Consider the following 22,552-nt stretch of genomic DNA (forward strand, 5'->3'; position numbering starts at 1 on the left):
CATAAGCTCGAAGCTGTTGTGGCGGAAGTATGAACAAATATATATAATAACTTAAAATTATTTTTACGGAATTAAGTGGATTTAGTTTTAAGTGAATGTAATTAGTTATAATTAAGTTTGATTTACTTGGATGTAAAATAAATAACAAAGGAAACAATAAAAATTTCATGTTTTACGTGTATATATGCTTGAAACTTAAAAAAAATCACTTATCTAAATACAATATTTAGAATCATAACAAATATTACTTATACATTTAAACTAATTAATATTCTATAGAATTCAAATTAAAATAATAACAAATACGTGAATACCAATAAAATTTAACTTCAATTCCTGAGAGATTGTCAATAATTTTGAATCCTAGTAATATACAAGGTGTCCGTAAGTAGTGGGCCAACGGGTTATGGAGAGTAGTGAGACCTATTATCTAACAAAAATACTAAAATTTATAGTCCTAGATCTTGTAATTATTAAGTTATGCTTTGTTTTCAAAATGTGGTAAAAATATCATCTATGTAAGCTAAATATTAAATTTTACTATATTTGTTTTTTTTTTTATTTTATTGTTGTTTTATGTTCAAGGTACTTAAGAATAGTACATAAGTCTTCCTAATTAAAATGATATTCAAGCATATTGAACAATAACAAGAAAATTAGAACATAAACTAAATGCAAACTTTACGTTTAAAAGTTTTCTAATTGAAATTTGAACAAACTGGTGTAAAAAAAAATGTATCGTAATGTTTAATACTTTAAATACATCTACATCTCATACTAATTCTAAAAAGATATAATTCTAAGGTATAAAGTAAGATTTTTCTTATTTCATTCAATATCATGGGATATTTTCAGAATAAAATAAAAATACGATTTTTGTAAAACCCCTTTTATTAAACTTTTATGTTACAGTAAATTCTCAAAATGTCTTCCTCTTGCCCTTATGCATAACCAACACCTTCTTATAAAGTTTCTGCGTAAACTTCTACAAGCCCGTTCATTGTTTTTTACTATTTCATCTACATTATTTAATTTTTCTCGTAACTCTCTTTCATTGGAAATATTTTTCTCATAAACTGCTTCTTTGAAGTAACTCCATAAAAATAATCCAAAGATTTCAAATCTGGAGATCGTGGAGGCCATACATACATACAATTTATTATATGTGTGCTGAAGTTAAATGAATAGATAATTATAGACTTTTAAAATTTTTATTTGTTAAATAAAATTGAAAGTTTGGAGTTTCGATTTACAATTGTACACATAATCGATACGATTTACATAACGTGTAACGATAGAATGTGAATGGTGCAATACTGTTCCAAGCCCACATTTACATTTCATGCAAATAAATGTAATTAAATGTTCATCTCGTTTTTGTGATTACATTGCTAGTCTGCTAGTACGTAATACGTTATATTAAGTATACGGTTACTATATATATCATCTTAGGTTTTTTTTTAATAAATCATGGTAAATTTTACGAAAATTTTAAAGGTGACTCCCTCGTCGCTCTATATCCGACTATCGGGGTCTAAAATATACTTTACTAATATTTAAAATCTTAATTCTAATTTTTGAAAGCGCTTTAAAACTGTTTTTTTTATTTATTTTTATGCTGCGTACTCTTTTAGTCATGATCGAAAATATGAGATTTATGCAGAAAATATGAGAAAAACATTTTCCCTCCCCTTCCCCCCTTATCTTCGAAGTTCTAAAGCAATAAATCTTAAATAATTACACTTCATAAAATATATATGTGTTCATAAGATATACATATGTGATCATCAACTTATCCAATAATTTTGTGAATAAATTATACTAAAATACCTACAATATACAGTTGTAGGTATTTTAGTACAGTTTATTTACAAAATCAGAAATAACGCGTAACTTGTTCATAGTGAAAAAATGGACGTGATAAATTTTTTCATCATTTATATCGCGTATTAATTGTTTTATAATATCTCCACCAGTTATTTTATTTGATTGATCATTTTTAACATATTCTAATATATTATCCGACACCTTGATCTGACACATATTTATAAAACCCGATAATTGTGTGTAAGTCTCGAAGTAAAATATACCAGGTATAATTGGTACATTGATGTCAATTTTTTTACATCTGTGCACGAAAGTTTTATAAATATTCGCTTCAAAAAATGCTTGGGTCAAAACGAAATCAGCGCCCAGGTTTATCTTTCGTTTCAGTGCTATGAGCTTGTCGTCGTTACAATCAGGCAGTCCAGCAACTCCTATACAAAAGTAGGGCCCAGAATGATCTCTTATACATTTTATTAATTCTGAACTGTCTTTAAAATCCGACGTCTCTGGATCAAAACCTTCTGTAAGTAAAAAAAATAATCACATTAGTAATAACAAAATAAGATTAAGTGAATACCATAATAATAGCTGATAATGGCTTATTTGATGAAAAGTGCAAACATATTGTGATGTCCATGATTGCCAATACTGATCACTAAGATGTTTTGCTGTACCTTGTAATTTTACTACCATCATAACCCACCACACAGAAGCAGATTGTTAGTAACGGGGTCGACTTGCCCCATTGCTAGCAATACACCCTATTAGGTCGACCTCTACGCGGTTCCCCTTGGAAACCATCGTGGTTAATTCTAGTGGAATTCGTCATGATGGGCTAACTGACCTGCTTTCATCGTCACCTATCATCCCTCACTGGTGCTCCATCAGCGTATACCGATAGCGCGGGCGGGGTCACCATTCCATCATCACCCATTAAAAAGCAGACGATTTTTGTAGTGTACTTAAGTCTATAAATTTCTTCCCACGCGAAGACCGGAATCAGATAGATACGTAATATGTGTCGGTAAAAATTAAAAGGAAAGATTTGATATTTATCGAATATCTACTGTAAGATTAGGAGTAGGTGCCCAAAATCCAAACAAACTTTTCGAAGATAGAGAATATTGTGAATTAATGTTTTATTAACCGACTCCAAAGAAGGAGAGGTTCTCAATTCAATTGTATATTTGTTGTTGGTTTTTTTATCAAAATAACTGATTTTACTACAATTAAAATTGAAAATGTTTTTATAAAGCAAAATCCATTTGGATTTGTTATATTATTATTTAATATTGTATATGATTAGATACAGTTCGACACATGCGAAGTAACAAAATTATCTAATCTATTAATGTCAATTTATTTATGCTTAAATGTTCACATTGAAAATTTTAGTAATCAATCTGAAATAGGTACCTAGATATTAAAATAAGTAAATTTTTGGTAAATACATATGTATTCATGTTTAAACATACTTTTTTATCAACATAAAAAAATATTTAAAGTTGTATAAAATGAATTGGTTAAATAAGTTAGAATTAACTTATCATCATCTAGAATCATTTAACTAATACATGATATATAATACATCCGACCCTAGGGTACCTACGAGACTAAATTAGATGAAGCGTAAAAATATACGAAGAAGTAAACGCATACAGCTTTTGTTTTACCACTTAATAATACCGTTTCATATATATAGACGTAAATTAAAAACATGCTTCAAGATTGTAATTAAGAAAGTAAATACTATCAATCTTTACACAATTATGTGTATAATTTTTAAATAGGGGCATAATTTTTTATACATACCTCCCAGAATAATGAATAAATTACGAATATTTATCTCTTGAAGTAGTAACAATACTCGAAATAAAAAATTCCGTTTCATAAAATCGCAGGATAAATGCAGTAGGACTTCTTTCTCTTTGCTCCTTAAAAACTTAGCTATCTTCAAAGGAGCTATGTCTAAATCTTTGTTTTGATGAGTTTTTGCGTGCCATGTGATCGAAAAGAAAGAAGGATCGACTCTCAAATTATCTATCTCTTCCTCCGATATGTCGGGAGTCACCTCGAAGGAAAACGAAAATTGTTTATTCCTTTTTATAATATCTATTATCTTTGCCATAATCCGAAACTGTAAAAGAAATATTCGTAAGGTTTTTTTATACAACTTAGAATGGCAAACAAGCTGACGGCCCACCTGATGGAAAGTGGTAACCGTCGCCTATAGACATGAGCAATACCATGGACATAACAGAGTATACTGTTTCGCCCATAATACCCCCATGCGTTGCCATACCTGAAGTCTCAGGTATTATTCAAACCGAAACACAGCCATGCAAACACAACTGCTTCACGGTTGAAACACGAATGGAACAGAGGTACCCAAGCAATTGACTTTTGTACAAAGTCTCCTTCTCATAAGTACTTAAATACAGTAATATTTAGTATTACCAAACTTGTAATTACATATATTGTTTCTAATACATTCATGATAAGATAGTTTTACAGTTCTGATAGTAAATTAACGCTTCCAAAATAATTTAAATAAATGAAAACATTCACAATAATTAGGAAAATTAAACACATATAAAATAGAAATTAAAATACATACCTAAATAGATACCTATATAATGAAATATAATTATTTTGTACTTTATATTAGTATAGTCAACTTCTTAAAATATTGGCGTTTTGAATGTCAACACAACAACACTTACGTATGTCCACTTCAGTATGTTCAAGTAATTTTATAAACCAATATAGTATTGACTGATAAGAACTGGTTTGTTGATATACTCATAGACATAGGTACCTAATTTCTTTTGTTCGTTAAATACATTGTGTTTACATTATTAATAACTAAGTGCTAGTATATATTGGTACCAAAAAATTAATTAATTAACTCTTGCCTGCAGTCCAGGGATCGAAAAGTAGAATCCCGGTCTAAACCTAATCTACGTCAGAGTCCTTTGTGTGTAGTAAAGGCGGCCTAGTAACAGATGACACCAGATCACCAACAACAACACCCTTACGTAAACAGTAGTAGGTAGTCTAAACATCTGAATTTTCAAATCTATTTTCGTTGGATTTTAAAGTGATTGTTACTTATATCATCTGAAGAAGATAATACGAAACAACATCTAACTTAATCCTCAAAATTGTCAACTTATCAGCATCAGAAGTATCATGATATCCAATATATTTTGTTACATATACATACATGTTTATATATGTTGTGTATAACATCTAACTGCAACGTAATTCTTACTGATGCAGTTAAATACGATTTAAATTGTTGTTTCTATTTTTTCTTAGTTTTAAATAAATTCTTTAACTATTTTCTTAAAATAATGATACATTTACGATTTATTTACCAGAGGTAGACTTTGTACAAAAGTCGTTTGCTTGGGCACATCTGTCCCATTCGCGTTTCTACCATGAAGCAGTTGTTTGCATGGCTGTGTTTCGGTTTAAAGGGTGGGATATGGCAGTAAATATACAGGGCACAGAGGAATAATACCTCGGGAATGGCAACGCATAGAGGGTATCATGGACAAAACAGTATACTCTGTTATGTCCATGGTACAGCTCATGTCTATAGGCGACGGTTACCTCTTTCCATCAGGTGGACCGTCAGCTTGTTTGCCATTCTAAGTTGCATTAGATCTATATTTAGATTAATATATTTTCTATGTATTTATGTACCTATATTTTTAGTGATGGCCATGGTATTGTGCATACTTTCCTTACCTAGCACCAAATGGTCATAATAATGTTTGACGATAGTTATCTGAGACGTAAAGGATGCCAGTTGTAAGATTGCACGTGCCAATCCGTAGAAAAAGCTTATACTTACTAGGTGACGTAGTCTGCATATATTATAAACTTGTTTGCTGATCCTGGTAGTGAAATTAAAATGTATTTTACAAAAAAAAATCCGACTTCAATTGTGGTATAGCTAGTCATTATGGTTTAAAAACTAAACGGTTCAGTAAAATCGATTTTCATAAAATTACTATACCAATCTATAAGCATATGTTTTTAGATATAACTGTAATTTTCGAAAATATCATAAAATCCGTTTACAACTGACGAAATTATGAGGTAACAAACATAAAAAATACAACCAAATTGAGAACTCCCTTTCTGAAGTCGGTTGAAAAACCCCACCATTTCCGTAAGTCTATATAAAGTGAAGCTACCAATATATGTTTTTGTTATTAAAAGGCTAACTAAGCTCTAATACACTAAAAAGGTAGTAGGTGTACCATAAATAATAGAAATTACTTTTTAAATATAATATTTTGTAATATTTGACTGTTCTATACATTGATTAACAATCAGCCATTATACATATTATCACAACCAAAACTAAATTAAACATAACAAAAAACACTATTATAGTACCACTACTTACACCGTAAAGCTGATTTGAAGCTGTGAAATGTTGAATAGGTACATTCATAATATTGCTCGTCACTACATTATTTATTACTCGTCCCGTTTTATATAAAATTGACTACTTAATTAATTGCATAAGTTAGGTACTGCGATTATCATGAGCTAACATCCCGACAAGGATTATTTTATACAATGACAATTTACTTATAATTGTAAAAGCCTCCAAACACCTATTCTACGATTGTCTAAACTTATATGTATAGTAATAGTAATACGGTCTACTTAATAATATAGATACTTACGTATGTAAGTTATTGTTACAGTTTTGATAAAGCTTTTGCGATCAGCATATTGATCGTTCGTAGATTTAGTTACTAAGTATTCTACTAAACTACATACTTTTGCTTCACAATAATCCAAAACAGCAAAAAATATGAATATGTGTTTAATAAACGAATGTTTTAAATAATAATATAACGACTGTCAATTTCTTAAAAGTAATACATAATGAATTATACAATACCTATGAAAATATTGTAACAATTCGTTTGCTTTATTATATATCGAGTTAGTCATAACATAAATGATGGATATACTTAAATATTAAGACGAAATCCTGTCATAGTATCCATTAAATAAATCAGCTTTACCTAAAGAACATCTTAGTCATAACATAAAAATTTTCCAAATAGGGTAATATATAAAATTAATTAGATAAATACGTTTTAGGTACCAGATCCTATTATATAGGTACTAATAAAACTAAAACATCACAAAAAAATAAAACCTATATTTTTATGCATTTCAAGATTAAACATACACAATTGTAGATACGTGTTCGTAACTGCACGTATGACTTCGTACCTATCACGCCAATTTTAGCGTAGGGCATGGCGTAAAGATGACTTTAAAACTTTGCTCATTTTTTATTTATTTATATACAAGTATAATTGACTAAGGTGGATAAAAAACTGTACTCACGTAACTCGAAATAATTGTCAGAAACAACAAATGCAGAAAATTCATTAAAATTCCATTTATAAATAATATATAAATGAATTTTAAAATAAATGGCCATAAAATGACGCAGGCACATCACATCGCCTATTCATCGACGTCATTAAGAAAGAAAATAATTAACTAAGTCAATACTAAGTAGCTGCAGCAGTTAGATACGGTGGTATCTATGCTTAGTTTTAACCTTAAAACAACTTTTTCTCGTAATTACTTACTCATACACTAAATGAATTAAAATAAAATACAGATATAATAAATTTAGACTTATGATTCCTAACGTATTATTTTTTTAGATAAATACCTTTACAGATACTTATCTACACAGTCATTTTTCACCCATTAATCAGAGGAAATAGGTATTTTTATCCAAATTTATTAAAGCCATAAGTATTTTACCATATGATAAAATTAAATAAATGCGAGTACGCAAATGTTCCATAAAGATATCTAATTGCGTCTTTAACAAATCGCATTTGTTTTAAAAGCCATCAACAAAATTCCTTTAAAAGTAGTATAAGTAATAGTGTCACAATATGTATCCACACACTGATATGTCTAATTAATTCTTACATTAACTTTCTTTTCAACGCAATAAAAGCTATCCCAGTTAACGCCACACATGTCACACTAATTTGTTCATGAAAGAATTTATTCGTTGTAGAGCAACGAAAAGTTTGCTCAAAATGGACTCCGCGGAATATCACCGCGATTGTCGATAAGGTGTTACTATGAGAAACATAGGCGACTACCATTTATAAGCGTGTCTCTTACTCATGTAGTTACTGACATATTCATGGCGCTGTTTACAACATACCGTTTGTCTGAATTGACACCGAATTCAGTCTTCTTTCAAAGATAATTAGAGGTAGTTTATATACAAGGAGCTATCCTAAACCCAATACTAGGTTCTTGATTTTAAAATTAAAAGAATAAACGTGTATAATAAAGTGGAACTCTATATGTAGTTATTGTATTACCATAACGGTACAACAATCTTAATCTTTTACGTCTTATCTAAACAATTAAATACTTATGATCGTATTGTGTACCCTTCCCTTATCCTAAATGACTAAAGTAATTTAACAAAAACAGGCATTACAAGGACAATAAAGAAGTACCTAGACAAGTAATAAAACTTGACATCCTGACTTTGTTCTCTCAAAGAGTCGAAGATAATTAACAAGTACTCTTATATAATTGCAAAATAAAATATTTTACTGATCAGACCTTTTTAAAATAATTCTTTGATAGTATAGATATTTTTTTATTTTTTTAACAAAACATTAAAATGGTTTTACGATAGGTAAATTTTAAATAAAAAATCTAATTGCAAATTGCAACAGCTTATACTAAGTTGATATTGTCACATCGTTTATAGCTAAGTACATACTTATTACTTATTAATACCAAATGCACCTATTAAACCTAAGTATTGACTTATTTGTAGTGTGATAATTTAGATTAATTTGTAACTAGATATATTGGTACATGAAATGATAATATCAGATTGGTGCTAATCTACGTACATGTTTAGAAAACTGTTGTTGCTCAAAATTTTCTACAAATGCCTCTAACAACAATGGACATATTAATAGCCACAAAATGTTACAGCCCACAGTTACAGCACAGCATTATTATTTCTAATAGTAACACTGTGGTTACAGTATGTATTTAAAAAGTAAAAGCATGAAAGATTGCATAAATAAAAATATAAATAAACAATGTAATATTCCAGCACAATTTACATCGAGTACTTAAACTAATGATGTAGTTAGGTACGTACCATATCTATTATGATAGGTACAAATGAGTAATTGAAATATTTCCACTAAAACATGGACTATTTCGATTCTATATTTAGAATCTTGTTCCAATATTCCCAATGTTAAAACACTGATATTGCAGATGTTCATAGGCTACAGTAACTCTTAGCATCTGGCGGGTCGTATGCTTATTTGCTACTTTATTGTTTAATTTTTAGCAATAATTAAAATGTGCTGATTAAAGGCGCTGTCTAATAACGCCAATGTATCAAAAGTGGAATCAATCAGATTTAAAGTTTTACATAAGTGAATTTTAAGAAAAAAAACCGTTTGCAAATAATTTACATCTAAAAACATTTTCTACTAGTAGTTATTGGATAGTATAGATAGGTATTTCATTGAATATACTGCAATTACCAACTTAATATAATACTCTAAATGATTTAAATGGACTCCATCTGCTCAGTCAGCTCCAATATGGGACTTTCACTAAGTGGTAACATCCCAGCGGTAGGAGGCAGGCTGTGCCCTTGCCAGTTCTGCTGTAATAAACAATGTTCTCTTATTAATAACGTCCTAATTAAGTCATAACTTATGGTCGAGAGATAGGCAGCAGCGTCCCTCTTAAAACATTACCAAAGGCCTGACTGCGATTGCCAACCTGCCTGTCAAGGGGAAGGCTTGTTTAGCAGTGGACAGTTAAAATCTAATATGATGATGTTGATCTCATCTATGTATGTACCATAAGAATAAGAAATTTATTCTTTGGCTTGTACCCTACTATTGTTTTAGTATCCCCTAATATAGAAGGCCTATGTTCAGCAATAGACAATTAACGGCTGATATAATAATAATAAAAAATAATTAAGTCATAGTTTCCCTGGATAATATTCCCTAATCAAGACTATTAAAACTTTTATGTGTTGTGTAATCAGGATGCGTATTGAATTCGTAATTACCGATGTATTAATTACACGATTTCTAAAGAAAAACAAAAAAACGAATACGAAAAACGATAGCACCGTTCACAAAAAAGCAACTCGAATCATTACAGTTCGGATGATAGGAGTAAGCTTTTTGACCCACATTGTAGACACTATTGATCGCGTGCATGATCTTTTAATTCAAATTTATTTTATTTCAGACTATAGAATCCATTTTATTTCTAACAAACATAAAATTTGTAATTGTAATAATAAATACCCGAAGGTTTCCAATAGACTATGTACTTGATAGGTGTCCCATCAAGACAACCGAACAAGGCAATTACATATTATTCTTGTGTTTCGGTCATCGTCGCCGCGAATTGTTTCAATACAGGAATTTATACATCTTCAGCTGTCATTTTTAGCTATGTTATTACATACATTTTAGCTCTTTGATCCAAATATAGTAATAATTTCTATGAGGATGGTATATTGTTGGTTGGATATTAATAACTTATCTACCTGATTGACGATCGGCATATTTTGATCAGAATATGTATATAAACATCTGGAATGCGCTGCAACCTACAAATGAATTTCAGATGACTGCAGATTTTTAAATTGAACATCGCACTGCAATTATTTTTTTACCAATAATTATCCAAACTTTCAATGATATTTTATTTTTTTTAATTTTATTACATGACTGATGTTCTTGTTCTGTATAAGCCAACTTTTGAATTTATAAGTGTCATTCAGAAACAATAACAGTATTCCATATTTCTGAATATAAAGTTGCTGAAAATTAACATCCACACATCTTGTTCGGATTGATACGGTCGTCTATTCGCTCTTATAATTTTGCCATAACACGATACGATCGTACGATTTCATCATCATGATATAATAAGAGAGCAAAATATATGCAACTATATACAAACGCTCTAAGATATGCATACATTATCACTTCATCATCGTAAGTTTTACTCTGTTATTAAATCGTGACGGTATAATCGGATAATATCGTAGTAATGGCTGGAATGAAGCCATATAGTATATTTGAAAAAATATTTTTTATACCATTCTTGTATCTCTTGATGTAATGTTTAATAGCTATTATTTTAATATGTAAAGAAATATAAAAAACACTAGTGGAACTATAGAAGTGATATCATTTTGGAGTACGTCGTCTAGGTATTTTACTCTGTTCGTGCCCTGCTGTGGGAAATTATATAAAAAACTTATACCTATTTACCTACTCTTGGGATCCATCCAGTGATTCGACTGATGACATATTCATATACGTATTATTCACTTCACCGAGTGCAGATTCATATAAACTGTTATAATAATATTGTATCTACTACGATATTATTATAGTAGTTTTCTGTATTCAGCAAAGGCCTTTGCTGAATTTTCCGCAACATCTTTTATGATTGAACATAAAACGCTATATGTAATGCATCTACACATCTGATCCTATTTAACTTGAAATCAATTCAGTTACACTATGGCAATATAGAATCTTCTCTGGTTTGTGACTTTTTTAAATATGATTTTTATGTTAGTTACTTACCTAAACCATCTCTTTTACTTCCTCTTTATTAAGGAATAGAAAGTACCGTAGATATCCTATCCTATCTGTATAGCTAACGAAGTATCGGCTCAAAAGCTAATGTTTAGTCACATTTTTATTTGCCCAGAATATTTGAAGAATAAAACAATACAATTAGTTAATTCTGTAGATAATTCGTCTTGTTTTACAGTTATACGCACTAATTATGATCTAGAATACTAGAAGGCATTTATAAACGGCATGCATTCAGTGTAGTCTACATAAATACTCACAGCGAAATCATAAGGTGACGAAATAAAACAAAGTACGATTAAAATTTTTACATTTACTTGTATTTTAAATAAAACTTCTTTCTAAATAAAGCTATCACATCTCACATATATATAACTTTGATAACGTAGCAAATAATAAATCAAATCAATACTATACAGACAGACTTTCAGAAAGAAATCATAACTTATGATAATATTATAAATAAATAGATACCCAACTTAAATAAAATTAATGTTTCATGGATTAGAATAATACAATTACATAGGAACATTATTAAATGATGTCTGCAGTTCATGTAAAATGCATCTTATCAAGTATTATAAAGTTTATATAAATAATACATTGGCAAGTTTAATCTAACAAATGGAATAGTATAATAAAGATGAAGTTTTACTATACGCACTTAATATTAGGAATGAACGTTCTAAAATTATTTTGAGTAATTCATTTGGTATACTTTATTGAGTGCAATTTACTATTAGTATTATTTTACTAAATATTGTTACATTTTAATACAGTATTAACGTATTTTTAATTAGTATATTGTTAAATGACATTTGGAAGTTTTTATTTTTTGCCATTTATAACATGATGATTATGATATTGATATAAATAATAAAATATTTTTGCATTTCTAAATGTGTCGTTGGTACATAATTTGAAAACATTAATTATTGTCATGCACTCTACAAAAATTTGATAATAGCGAAAAGTATGCATCATCTACATATGCTCACATAGTACAATGCCTTACGATTACGAGTACAAAATTTAATGAGACCAATTATTGATGTAGCATATTATGCTTCAGAGGACGTAACGACTAAAACTTTTAAAGCTATGTCACGACCTTACGCTGCGTGCACACAATTGACACTACTACATCTACTGTTCTACGCTCAACGTGTAGATCTACTTAGTTGATCTGTTGGAATACCTGGAAACATGGTTGAGGCTGGAAGAGTCCAGGGTTCCACTGGGCTGGCCAAAGGGGCGCGTCCACGGCCCCATGGCTTGCTGCTTCCGTCTCCCCTTCACGAGCCTCCTTTCCATCCCGGCGTCCTGCTAGCTCGGAAATTTGACAAGCGGTTTGTAGACTGGACGGTAAATTTGACCAATTTTCGTTCCCTAATCTATCTTTATTCATAATGCTTATTTCCATTGAGCCTTGATATGCAAACTTCGAAACTTCTTCTTGGTTTTCTTCTGGTTTTTGCTTGGACACCCGATTTGGTCCTTCAACTATTGCTTGAAATGCAAGTAAATCTCTATTCTCCGTTTCTGTCAGCGGTAATGGAGGTAGAATTTGTTGTTGCTGAGCAATTTTGTAACTCTGTTGTCGAAGCATTTGCCGCCGACTGAGCCCAACTTGTAATGTATGCAATGTACCAATTTCATGAGCAGCCATATTAGGAGGTGTCATTTGCTTCTGCAGCAGTTGCCTTTTTTGTTGAAACAGTCTATGTTGCATTAATTGCTGTTGAAGCGGAGGTTTACTAACTTGTGATGACACGGAAGTGCTGTGTTGTAAATCTGGCGTTTCTTGTAATTGTGCAACCATTTTCGGACTAGCTGGCATCGGTGGCGATGTACTTGAATAATTAAATGATTCTGGAAGACTAATACGTTTAGAGGGAGGGTTTTTAGAATCTAAATAATGTGGAGTAAAACTTGCTGCAAATTGATTATGTTGCAATTGTCTTTGTGTCATTTCTTCAGCAGGAATTGTGGACTGATATTGAGTTTTAAGTTTCTGTGCTTCTTTTTGCACCAAATGTAATTCTAGTACGCCTTTAGCTTTACAATTTTCATTTAATCTCTGACTATTAAAAGCCAGTGTATTCTTTTGGGATTCATTAGATTGTGCCACTTGTTGTGCCACAAGACCGTCACTTGCTCGACGACCTTCCCTAAAGTCCACAGGACTCCTCGTAATGGCTCGAGTACAATTCTTATTTGCTGACTGATAATTAAGAGGATTATGTCGTGCAATAAATCCTGTACCTGAGGTTTTATTATTATATGATGATATATAAACACATGGATGCATTGGACTGGTATTCACTAAAGCACTGTTCTCGTAAGCTAATTTATCGTCATTTGATGTACAACTTGGTAAACTGCTAGCCAACTCACTGGAACAATCCGATAACTGATAATCCAAACTTTCAAATGTTGAGAAATTGCTTTGAGATGAATCACAGCTAAGATTTTGACTGAGACTTTTGTTATTAAAAAAAGTAACGACTCCGCTACTGGAACTCGAGCTCGCATACGAACTTAACCTGTTTTGTACACCACTTGGGACGCTTGCTACGTCTTCCATGTCAGTTTCACAACCTTCATCTGTCGATGATGAATACTGTTGTTGAAATTTTGTCCCTTCAGTAGTAGTACTTTGCAGTCCTTGAGTATAAGTCTGACCGGTAGAATACCTGTTTAATGAAAATTTACTGTCCGGTCTGTACAGCGAATTTTGAAATAAATCACCAGTAGCTGTTGACGTCGAAGAAAGATTTGTTTCAGCTGTATTTGTAATTGGCGGTAAAACTGTATTTTGTAGATAAGAACTAAAAGCTGGAGAATGGTGATTCATGTAGTCTTTGAATGGTGGTGTGCTAGTTTGTAGCCGATTTAAATCTTGCTGTTGTGCCTGAGAGACCAATCTACTAGATTCTAGCGGTTTTGGTTGCTCTAGGACACTACTTAGTTTCGTATCTGTCAATTGCGTTGGTATTGGACTACTACTTAAGTTTACCGTGCCTTTTAAAGGTAAAGGTGATTGTTGCAATGTATTCATGAGTTTTGCTGCTTCAGAACACATTGTGAATGTTGTAGAACTTGGTAATTTTACAGATTCCACATTAAAATTAGTCGCAGATGCAGAATTTTGAAGAAAATTTGCAATAACATTATGATCTGTAGCTGAAGAACTTCTTCCACCATCAATAGCACATTTTGAATCAAAACTAGAGGATGTCAATAGCCTAGTACCATCTCCTGAGCTTTTATTTGTTTCAGGTCCAACGGTTGTTGATTGCTGGAGCAGTCTCCGGCAATCTTCACTGGATTGCTTCAGTATATTTTGTTGTTGTTCATATGTAGAAGTGAGAAGTCGATGAGTTGGGACGGTGTTTTCATTTAACTTTGTGCCTATCCGTTGATTTGATTGTGATACATCAATATTTCTCATAGAAAGTAGTCTAGTTGATTCTGCTTCATGATTTCTACTAGATGAAACGTCAAGGTTTCCGACTAGAAAGCTCCTATGCGTGTCCGAGGGGTCGGAATTTCGCTGGAGCAGTCTTTGCTCAGTCATATTTACGCCGGCAAGGGATAGCAATCGCTGCGTTTCAGCAGACGAGGAGTCGGCTGGTGCAGCGCTGATTGTAGGTGTCGCCCTACTGTAGTCCCTTGATTGAGAATCACCAGAATGAAGTAATCTGAAAAGAAAGAAAGTTACTATTATTATTACTAGCATATTTCTTAATTATCATTTTAATAACTTGAAATTTCACAAGGAGCTTTAGAATGACCACTCTCAGTATACGTAATTAAACATGCTCGGATGAAAAATTATTGTTATAGAAGAGATAATTGAAGTTTTTAATGAAGTGTCCATTTTACGATATATTCATACAATGTACCCTCAAACTTGAAGCAACTGTCAACATCAGAGTTTGTTTCGTCCTCCATTAATTACAACACATTATTTTCACCAATTCTCAACTATTTCTGATGATTCCTTTGATATAATAAATAACACTAGTAGGGTTTATTATCTTGTTCGTTTCATACTAATTTTGTCTTTTTTTAAATCTACTTATATATTTTCGTAATTACCTAGTGTGATGTTCCCGTCTGTTTTCATGCACCTCTCTGGCAAGCGCTTGGTCCGCAACAGACGAGGGACGCCGGGATGGCCGATTTCGCGCTTCTGCGGTACTCACAGTAGCTCCACCTGCTGCTCGCGCCCGAAGACGTTCTAACAGGAGCAAATATATAGCTGCATGATGATCATAACTGTTTGATCTTAGGCTCTGAAATAAAAAAAAAAATAAGAATTTAAAAATACTTATACATGCAGAATCTCAAACCAACAAAGTAAGTGCTGTGTAATTGCAAACTTACTGAAGTATTTTTAGGAATATTTGAGTTAGGAAATGTTATCGATTTTTTATTAGTAGGCACAGTATTATATTATCTGGAGAAGAATTAAGTTAATTACTCTAATATAACTTTCATTTGGAAGAGATCAATTTTACGCAATGAATTGGGATCGAATCATGAAATCACATCGCATAGACTTCTAACATAAAGTAAGACATTTGTCATAGATTAGATGTGATTTCAATTAAGTCCCAATTTAATGATGCAATAGAAATGGAACCATACTGAAAGACACTTCGCTGCTCCTTATTCATAGTACATTCGTTAAAAAAGAAAAGAAAGCATAATTAAATAATAATGTGACAGTCCGTCGTACCATCAATAGTTGATCGCTGCGAGACTGTCACAAAGAATAGTCTTAAGTCTTAAGCATCTGTACTATCTTGGGATACATTTGAGATCTTAGTGGACGATAATGGAATAGTAACCCCACATGCGCTATATATTCGCTGGAGGAACACCAGGGGGGAGGATAGTAGAGGCTGAATGCAGGTTAGTAAGACCATTGTAAAGAATTTAACAAGAATGAATCACAATGGTTTCCAGGAGGAACCGCGTGAAGATCGACCTGAAAGGGTATATTAATAGCAATTGGTATTATAACGTTCTCATTACTAACGACCCCTTTCGCCACACACTTGAGGTCATTATTCCATGTTTAGTACAAATTATCTCTTCTAATACTAGTTAAAAATTAGATAATGAGTCTCACTCACCTCTTTGGTCTTAACTGGATCAATACCCAAACTCTGCATTAGCCTTAACACCTGTTCGTTGGGCTCATTATGTGCCGGCGCATGGGCCGGACTCCGAGCCGGGTCTGTGGTCGCAGATGATACCGCATAAGGCTCTACCGCCATCCACCGGTGCTTCTTAATTTGCTCAATTGTATACCTCTTCATAGGTTCCAAAACTAACATCTTGCGAATTAAAGATTCACAGTCTGGAACAAAAAATACAATTCTAGTAAATTAGAAGTTTTAAAAATGAAAGGAAATTACCTAAAGAACAAATAGTAACAACATATAAACGAATTTAAATTAATATATTATACTGATACATCTGAGATCAACGAAACATCTACAATATTCTTTCTATTAAATCTATTATATTGTTATATGTTTATTCCAGCCTCGTGCAGAAAACTACTGCATCAAATTAGATGGATTTTCATAGTTGTATTCCTAAAGGTAGAATTTAAAATCTGGTGAATATTTTGATACACCGCATCTATAAGTCATTTATTTTATTAGTTTTCCTCGTTTCAACCACGCGTATGAAAATGCGGACAAAAGCTAGGTACTCGTATAAAATAAAAAATATAGATACATTATAAAGGCGCCCAAAAAAGGTACCTTAAGGTTGTTGCGTTATCTTCTTTTAAAAATAATGTCTGAACAAAGAACCACAAAGTGTTATCTATGCGAAGCACGTTTCTTTCTATTCCCAGGTGAATTCCAAAAACAGTTTCTTAGTGTTTATATAGGTATATGTAAAATGAGAAAAGTCAGCTGAAAATTATGAATTGGTAGTACATTGTGGATAGTAGTATTTTATAAAAGCGATAATAGCGATAATAATTCTATTAATTAGTCCGGACTATACGCCAATTGTTTGTTTGATTAAGGATATAGAATTTGGCTTCGCAAAAAAACAGTTACTTCACAAGTTACTCTGTTATAAAAAGAATTATTTGTTGCAAAAAGAGTTAACAAATTAGTTAATACAAAACAAAAATATGTAAACATACACCTCTTTCTAATGCATGTATACCTATACATATTTATACTATCGTCTCATCGATATTTATAAGAATCAATTTCGCATAAAATATTAAATTATTGTTACGTGTATTATTATTATTAAATCACAATATTTTTGTAGGCTCTAGCTCCGGTTACATAATAACTATTATATAATTTGTATAGATAGGTACTTTAGGCATAATGGAACGTCTGCTAATGAAACTTCCTATTACATATGCTGTAAAGGAATTATTCGATTAAGGTAATATTCTTTAAATCTATATACCGTTTTTGTCTGCTCTAGTTTCCAGACTTTATACCTAAAGCAATTTAGTAGAAATCAATTAAGCACGTGACAAGGCAGAATGTTAGTTTTGAATGATTTTATTCATTAATCTCATTGGAAAAGAATGCACCGAATGCGCATTAAATTAATTACACAACATGTTCCATATTGCATTGAGTTATATTTATACGTTTTCCTCAGAAGCTTCTATTATTTAGAATAATAATAATAATTAAATGTAGTTTCTGTCCACTAATTTAACATTAGTTCAGTTAAAATTATAATTATGGTGAAAAATATACGGCAACATTGGAGAATTGCTCTTGATCTTGATGACTAAACCCCATCTTTTGTCGATTATTCTCTGATATTTATATTAGTGTCTTTAATATAGGAGTAGATATCTAAGTATGATTTACAAATTTACAAACTCTATATGTTATTATTAATTTCTGTTTTATCAAAATAGATTTTCGGCCTCCTTAAAAGCTTTTCGTAGACGTAGAAAGGGGTAAAAGGTCAATGCAGAGACGGCTGACGTACATACATGACGCATGACGTCGTTGTATTCTACTGCCGCCCTTGTATGAGGAAATATATAAAACTCTCATATTGTCAATAAAAAACTGTCTGAATTTATAGGGTTCCATGTCTCAGAATGGACAATTATTTTAAACAGATCACTTGTACAGGTCAATTGAAGGTTACCATATAAAATATTCTTATGTAAATATTTATGTTAAAGCCATGAATTTGAAATAAACATTTGATTTTAAACATAGAAATAAATGCAAAATGAAGTAACTAAAACACTTTAGGGTGCTGATTATTTGGTCTAAATAGGGAAGAGCGTCGATACGAACTCCGGTTATATTTCGATTCAAACTTCTCACACGGTATTGACGTCAAAAAAAGTTTTAACGATTGACAAAAATAGGAACCCGTGTGCTATCTTCGTATTGATTTGATTCTGATGGGGTTGGATAATAGTAAATAACTCATATAATATCGCAACAAATAGAATATGGCACACTTAGTATTCAGACGGATATAGATATTTGCGATATCTAATATTTAAAACTCTCTATGAATATACGTAATTGAAATCATTTATAATTTATATATCTCCGGGATATATATATACATATACATAACCTACCCAAAGAACTAGTACATGCGTAGATAGATCAATCAAGGACATTTATTTTTATTACAGACTAGCTATGATGACTAAAGATAGTTATCGACCACTAATTATACGGTTAGGTAACATATAATGATGTTACCATTACTATCACAGAATGTACTTATTTTGTATAAAATACCTACGCAAATAAGAATACGTGGGTAAAGTCACATATTTAGATAGAGAAAGACAACGCTAGTGCTATATATGAATATAAAAATGAATAATCTGATATATGAAAACCAAGCGTTCCATTATTGCTATATTAATTACTTAGGTATTTAAGTTATTTACGGATATAGTAAAGCCACATTTTTTTTTATACAACTTAAAATGGCAAACAAGCTGACGGCCCACTTGATGAAAAGTGGTAACAGTCGCCTATAGACATGAGCAGTACCATGGACATAACAGAGTATACTATTTCGCCCACGATACCCCCCATGCGTTGCCATTCCTGAGGACTCAGGTGTTATTCCTCTGTACCCAGTAAATTCACGCCATATCCCACCCTTTAAGCCGAAACACAGCCATGCAAACACAACGGCTTCACAGTAAAAACACGAATGGGACAGAGGTACCCGAGCAATCGACTTTTGTACAAAGTCTCCCTCTGGTAACATCCGCACCAATCCCTCCCAAAAAATACACCCTCTAATGTTCTTTTTGTTAATCCTATAATTTTGTCAGCTTGTTTGCCATTCTAAGTAGTATAAAAAAAAATTTCATTTTTTTATTAATATATGACATATAGACAGCCATAACCATATACAAGTATATTGAGTTACCTATTTGAAAACAAAAAGTATTATGTAGTACAATACAATACATATACAATTTTTTGCAAATAGTATAGTATGCAAATCAGAACAACAAACTCAGATACCTATTCAACTATTTGTGCTGATTCTTATACATAAAGTAGTAAAATTATTATTATAATAAAACAATATATAATTATATATGAATTGATTTTACAACTTTACAATCATTTCCGGGACGCTTTTATAGTCTCTAAACGAGGACTAATCCGGAGAAGTCAAAATAGATAGCCACCCCACTAGCAGCCGCATTTTAATCCGTTCACGTGAAATTCTTTTATTTTTGTAAATAAAGTTCAATATTTGAGCAATTAAGGCGCATAAAAACATACATTAAAATTTTATTTCAATTTTTCTTACTATTTTACTTAAAATTTTACTTACTTTTTAGTTATTACAGATCACAAACATTAGAATTCTGCATAACTACCGATAGATATATTTTTAAATATATGCCTTAAAAATTAACCATCAATCATATAGCAACATTTATACATTTATGAGGTTATGTATAATTTGCTGAAATTTTGTGTAACTAAACTTACATTACATACGTCTTTTGCAATATTTTAATTAGGTCATCGCATTCGTCATATTTATACAATTTAATTGTTAGGATAATTTTAATATATTTATACAGTTGCGGTTGATACTGTGACGTAAGATTAATTACGCTAAAATTTAAATTAATATATAGGCAAATTTACATAAAATCAATTACAGACGTCAGGAACGTCAGTGGCGACGTCGGAAACTGACTCGTATTGTACTGTTTATATACTCGTATAGACAGGCGTCATGATTATTTCTTCTTGATATTCTGTATACTATGAACCATGACGACTTTAATAATGTGTGTACAGTGTATACCCGTGCACACACGTCATAAAATTTGGTAGAGATAAAAATTTTCAAAAACCTAATAAGTTTTCGCTAATTTATTTGTAGGAAAATTGATGAGATATTTATCATTAAATAATAACATCTGAGTTTGTGATGTGGAATGAAATATATCTCAAAAATAAATAAAATCTTTTATAGATATTTTTCTAACATATCTGTCAACTCCCTGAACAGTAGACAGTGTTTATTTTTTAACAAATAATTCAATCGTATTAAATTCTGCCAACATTCTTTTATCCCCTTTTATCTCTACTGTATTCGCATCATAAAGAAATAGCCACGACGATTGACATTATGTAAATAGTACGGGTCAATTTTCAGCGTCGACTACGACATTTATAATTCATTAAATATAAAAGACAGAGACGTATGTAACTGCTAAAATACTGATTTACTTTTAAACGACTTTTATAACTTAAAAAAGATTATGTAAATAGAAGAACAGTCAAGTCAAGATTAAAAGTTCTTAAGTGTAGCTAGCTCCCTAACATTCCTGGATATTTACCTACTTTTAATCTATAGTATATAATATATTTTATCCTCACTAAAAATAGATTGAAAACTGTTACATAGGATAACACTTCAAAACTAAATATGGAATAATCAATATTCATTAATATGTGGTAGGTACCTACCTAATCGATTACACCTAATTAATTATACTTAATAGATTTGTATGCATTTTATACATACATTAAGTAAAAATAGTTTTATGTTAAATATAAAACTAATCAATAAATCTTTGAGGTCTATTTTATTTTATGAAAAAATATCAGGTCGTGCGTCATTTCATCGAAAATACAAATAAATTGCTTTCACATGCCGATGCTGAAAACGAGTGACGCCCGTCGAATATACCGAAAATAATCTTTTAAGTAAATATCTCATTCGCAACACTGGCTCCTTTACTTGGCTTTAACAAAACATAGCTCCAATTCGAGTGACGAATCCGATTATAAATATTCGTATAACCTCAGTGCGCTCTGAAAATAGACCGCGCGTTTTCAAATCCGTACTTTGCCGCGCAAACAAAACATAAAGCGCATCAACTCAGAGTAATTCTCGCAGAATACTATTTTATTTACCTTCGTTTAGTTCTTTCTAAAATACAGCGGATGAGTATTCCGCCAGGCGGTTCTATTAATAGCTGCTCGAACGCAAATATCGTGTGCTTCGTTTGACCATTGACGCAATCATGTGAAAAATGCGCGGATATTATTATAAAACGTGGAAAGTCGGGTGGGCGCCCCAGTGGCGGTCATACTGAAGCTCCGTGAACTTGATTCAGTTTACGAGCGGCGAACGACGGTCGACGGCGCTCGTCGGCATTGGCCGTCATCTCGCACGTCCCGGCTGCCACCGCCGACGACTAATTACAGCCATAAAACTCATGTAAACACGCTACACACTGGCTGACGCATTTGCGACGTCGTTACATATACTGGCATGAATTTTATTGGAAAAAAGCAATAACAAATCTATCAATCATCCCTACGTTGTATTATTCCATTTTCCGTTGATCTATCATCAAACTCGTCAACTGCATTTTTACTAGTAATATCCATGTATAAACAATAGATTAACTACGTAAAAAATAAAAATTTTATAAAAGTTACTATTTTCCGGTGATGGAACATCATGAAAAAAACAAA

The 22,552-nt window shown here is 31.6% G+C and overlaps 2 protein-coding genes across 4 annotated transcripts in view; both read right to left on the reverse strand.

Moving 5' to 3' along the window:
• Positions 1–1,192: 1,192 nt before the first annotated feature.
• Positions 1,193–4,595, reverse strand: LOC113512910 (methylenetetrahydrofolate reductase). The gene is made up of 3 exons (XM_026896870.3): positions 4,445–4,595; positions 3,640–3,964; positions 1,193–2,348 (listed from the first exon to the last, which is right to left on the reverse strand). Exons 2-3 carry the CDS (start codon positions 3,953–3,955, stop codon positions 1,855–1,857), a joined length of 810 nt encoding a protein of 269 aa, XP_026752671.1. The 5' UTR covers positions 3,956–3,964; positions 4,445–4,595; the 3' UTR covers positions 1,193–1,854.
• A 1,572-nt stretch (positions 4,596–6,167) lies between these two features.
• LOC113512877 (serine/threonine-protein kinase SIK2) overlaps positions 6,168–22,552 on the reverse strand; it is a 70,604-nt gene continuing 54,219 nt past the window's right edge. For 2 of the 3 annotated variants that reach the window (XM_052894729.1, XM_052894731.1), the window contains exons 7-10: positions 16,676–16,902; positions 15,633–15,829; positions 12,727–15,232; positions 6,168–9,556 (exon numbers count right to left, since the gene is read on the reverse strand). In XM_052894729.1, coding sequence (XP_052750689.1) covers positions 9,458–9,556; positions 12,727–15,232; positions 15,633–15,829; positions 16,676–16,902 — 3,029 coding nt within the window. In that variant the 3' untranslated portion in view covers positions 6,168–9,457. Of the gene's footprint in view, positions 9,557–11,811; positions 15,233–15,632; positions 15,830–16,675; positions 16,903–22,552 lie in introns of those variants that run through there. The other variant, XM_052894730.1, reaches the window with a different exon arrangement.

Source organism: Galleria mellonella, unplaced genomic scaffold (genome assembly GCF_026898425.1).
Source record: "Galleria mellonella isolate WM207_F2 unplaced genomic scaffold, CSIRO_AGI_GalMel_v1 utg23, whole genome shotgun sequence".
In the NCBI taxonomy this organism is placed as follows: domain Eukaryota; kingdom Metazoa; phylum Arthropoda; class Insecta; order Lepidoptera; family Pyralidae; genus Galleria; species Galleria mellonella.

Coding starts and splice junctions, on each gene's coding strand:
- LOC113512910 (XM_026896870.3), bottom strand. CDS start 3,955: ATGGCAAAGATAATAGATATTATAAAAAGGAATAAACAATTTTCGTTT. Junction 2,349..3,639: donor TTTATTCATTATTCTGGGAG/GTATGTATAAAA, acceptor TTTTACTTACAG/AAGGTTTTGATCCAGAGACG.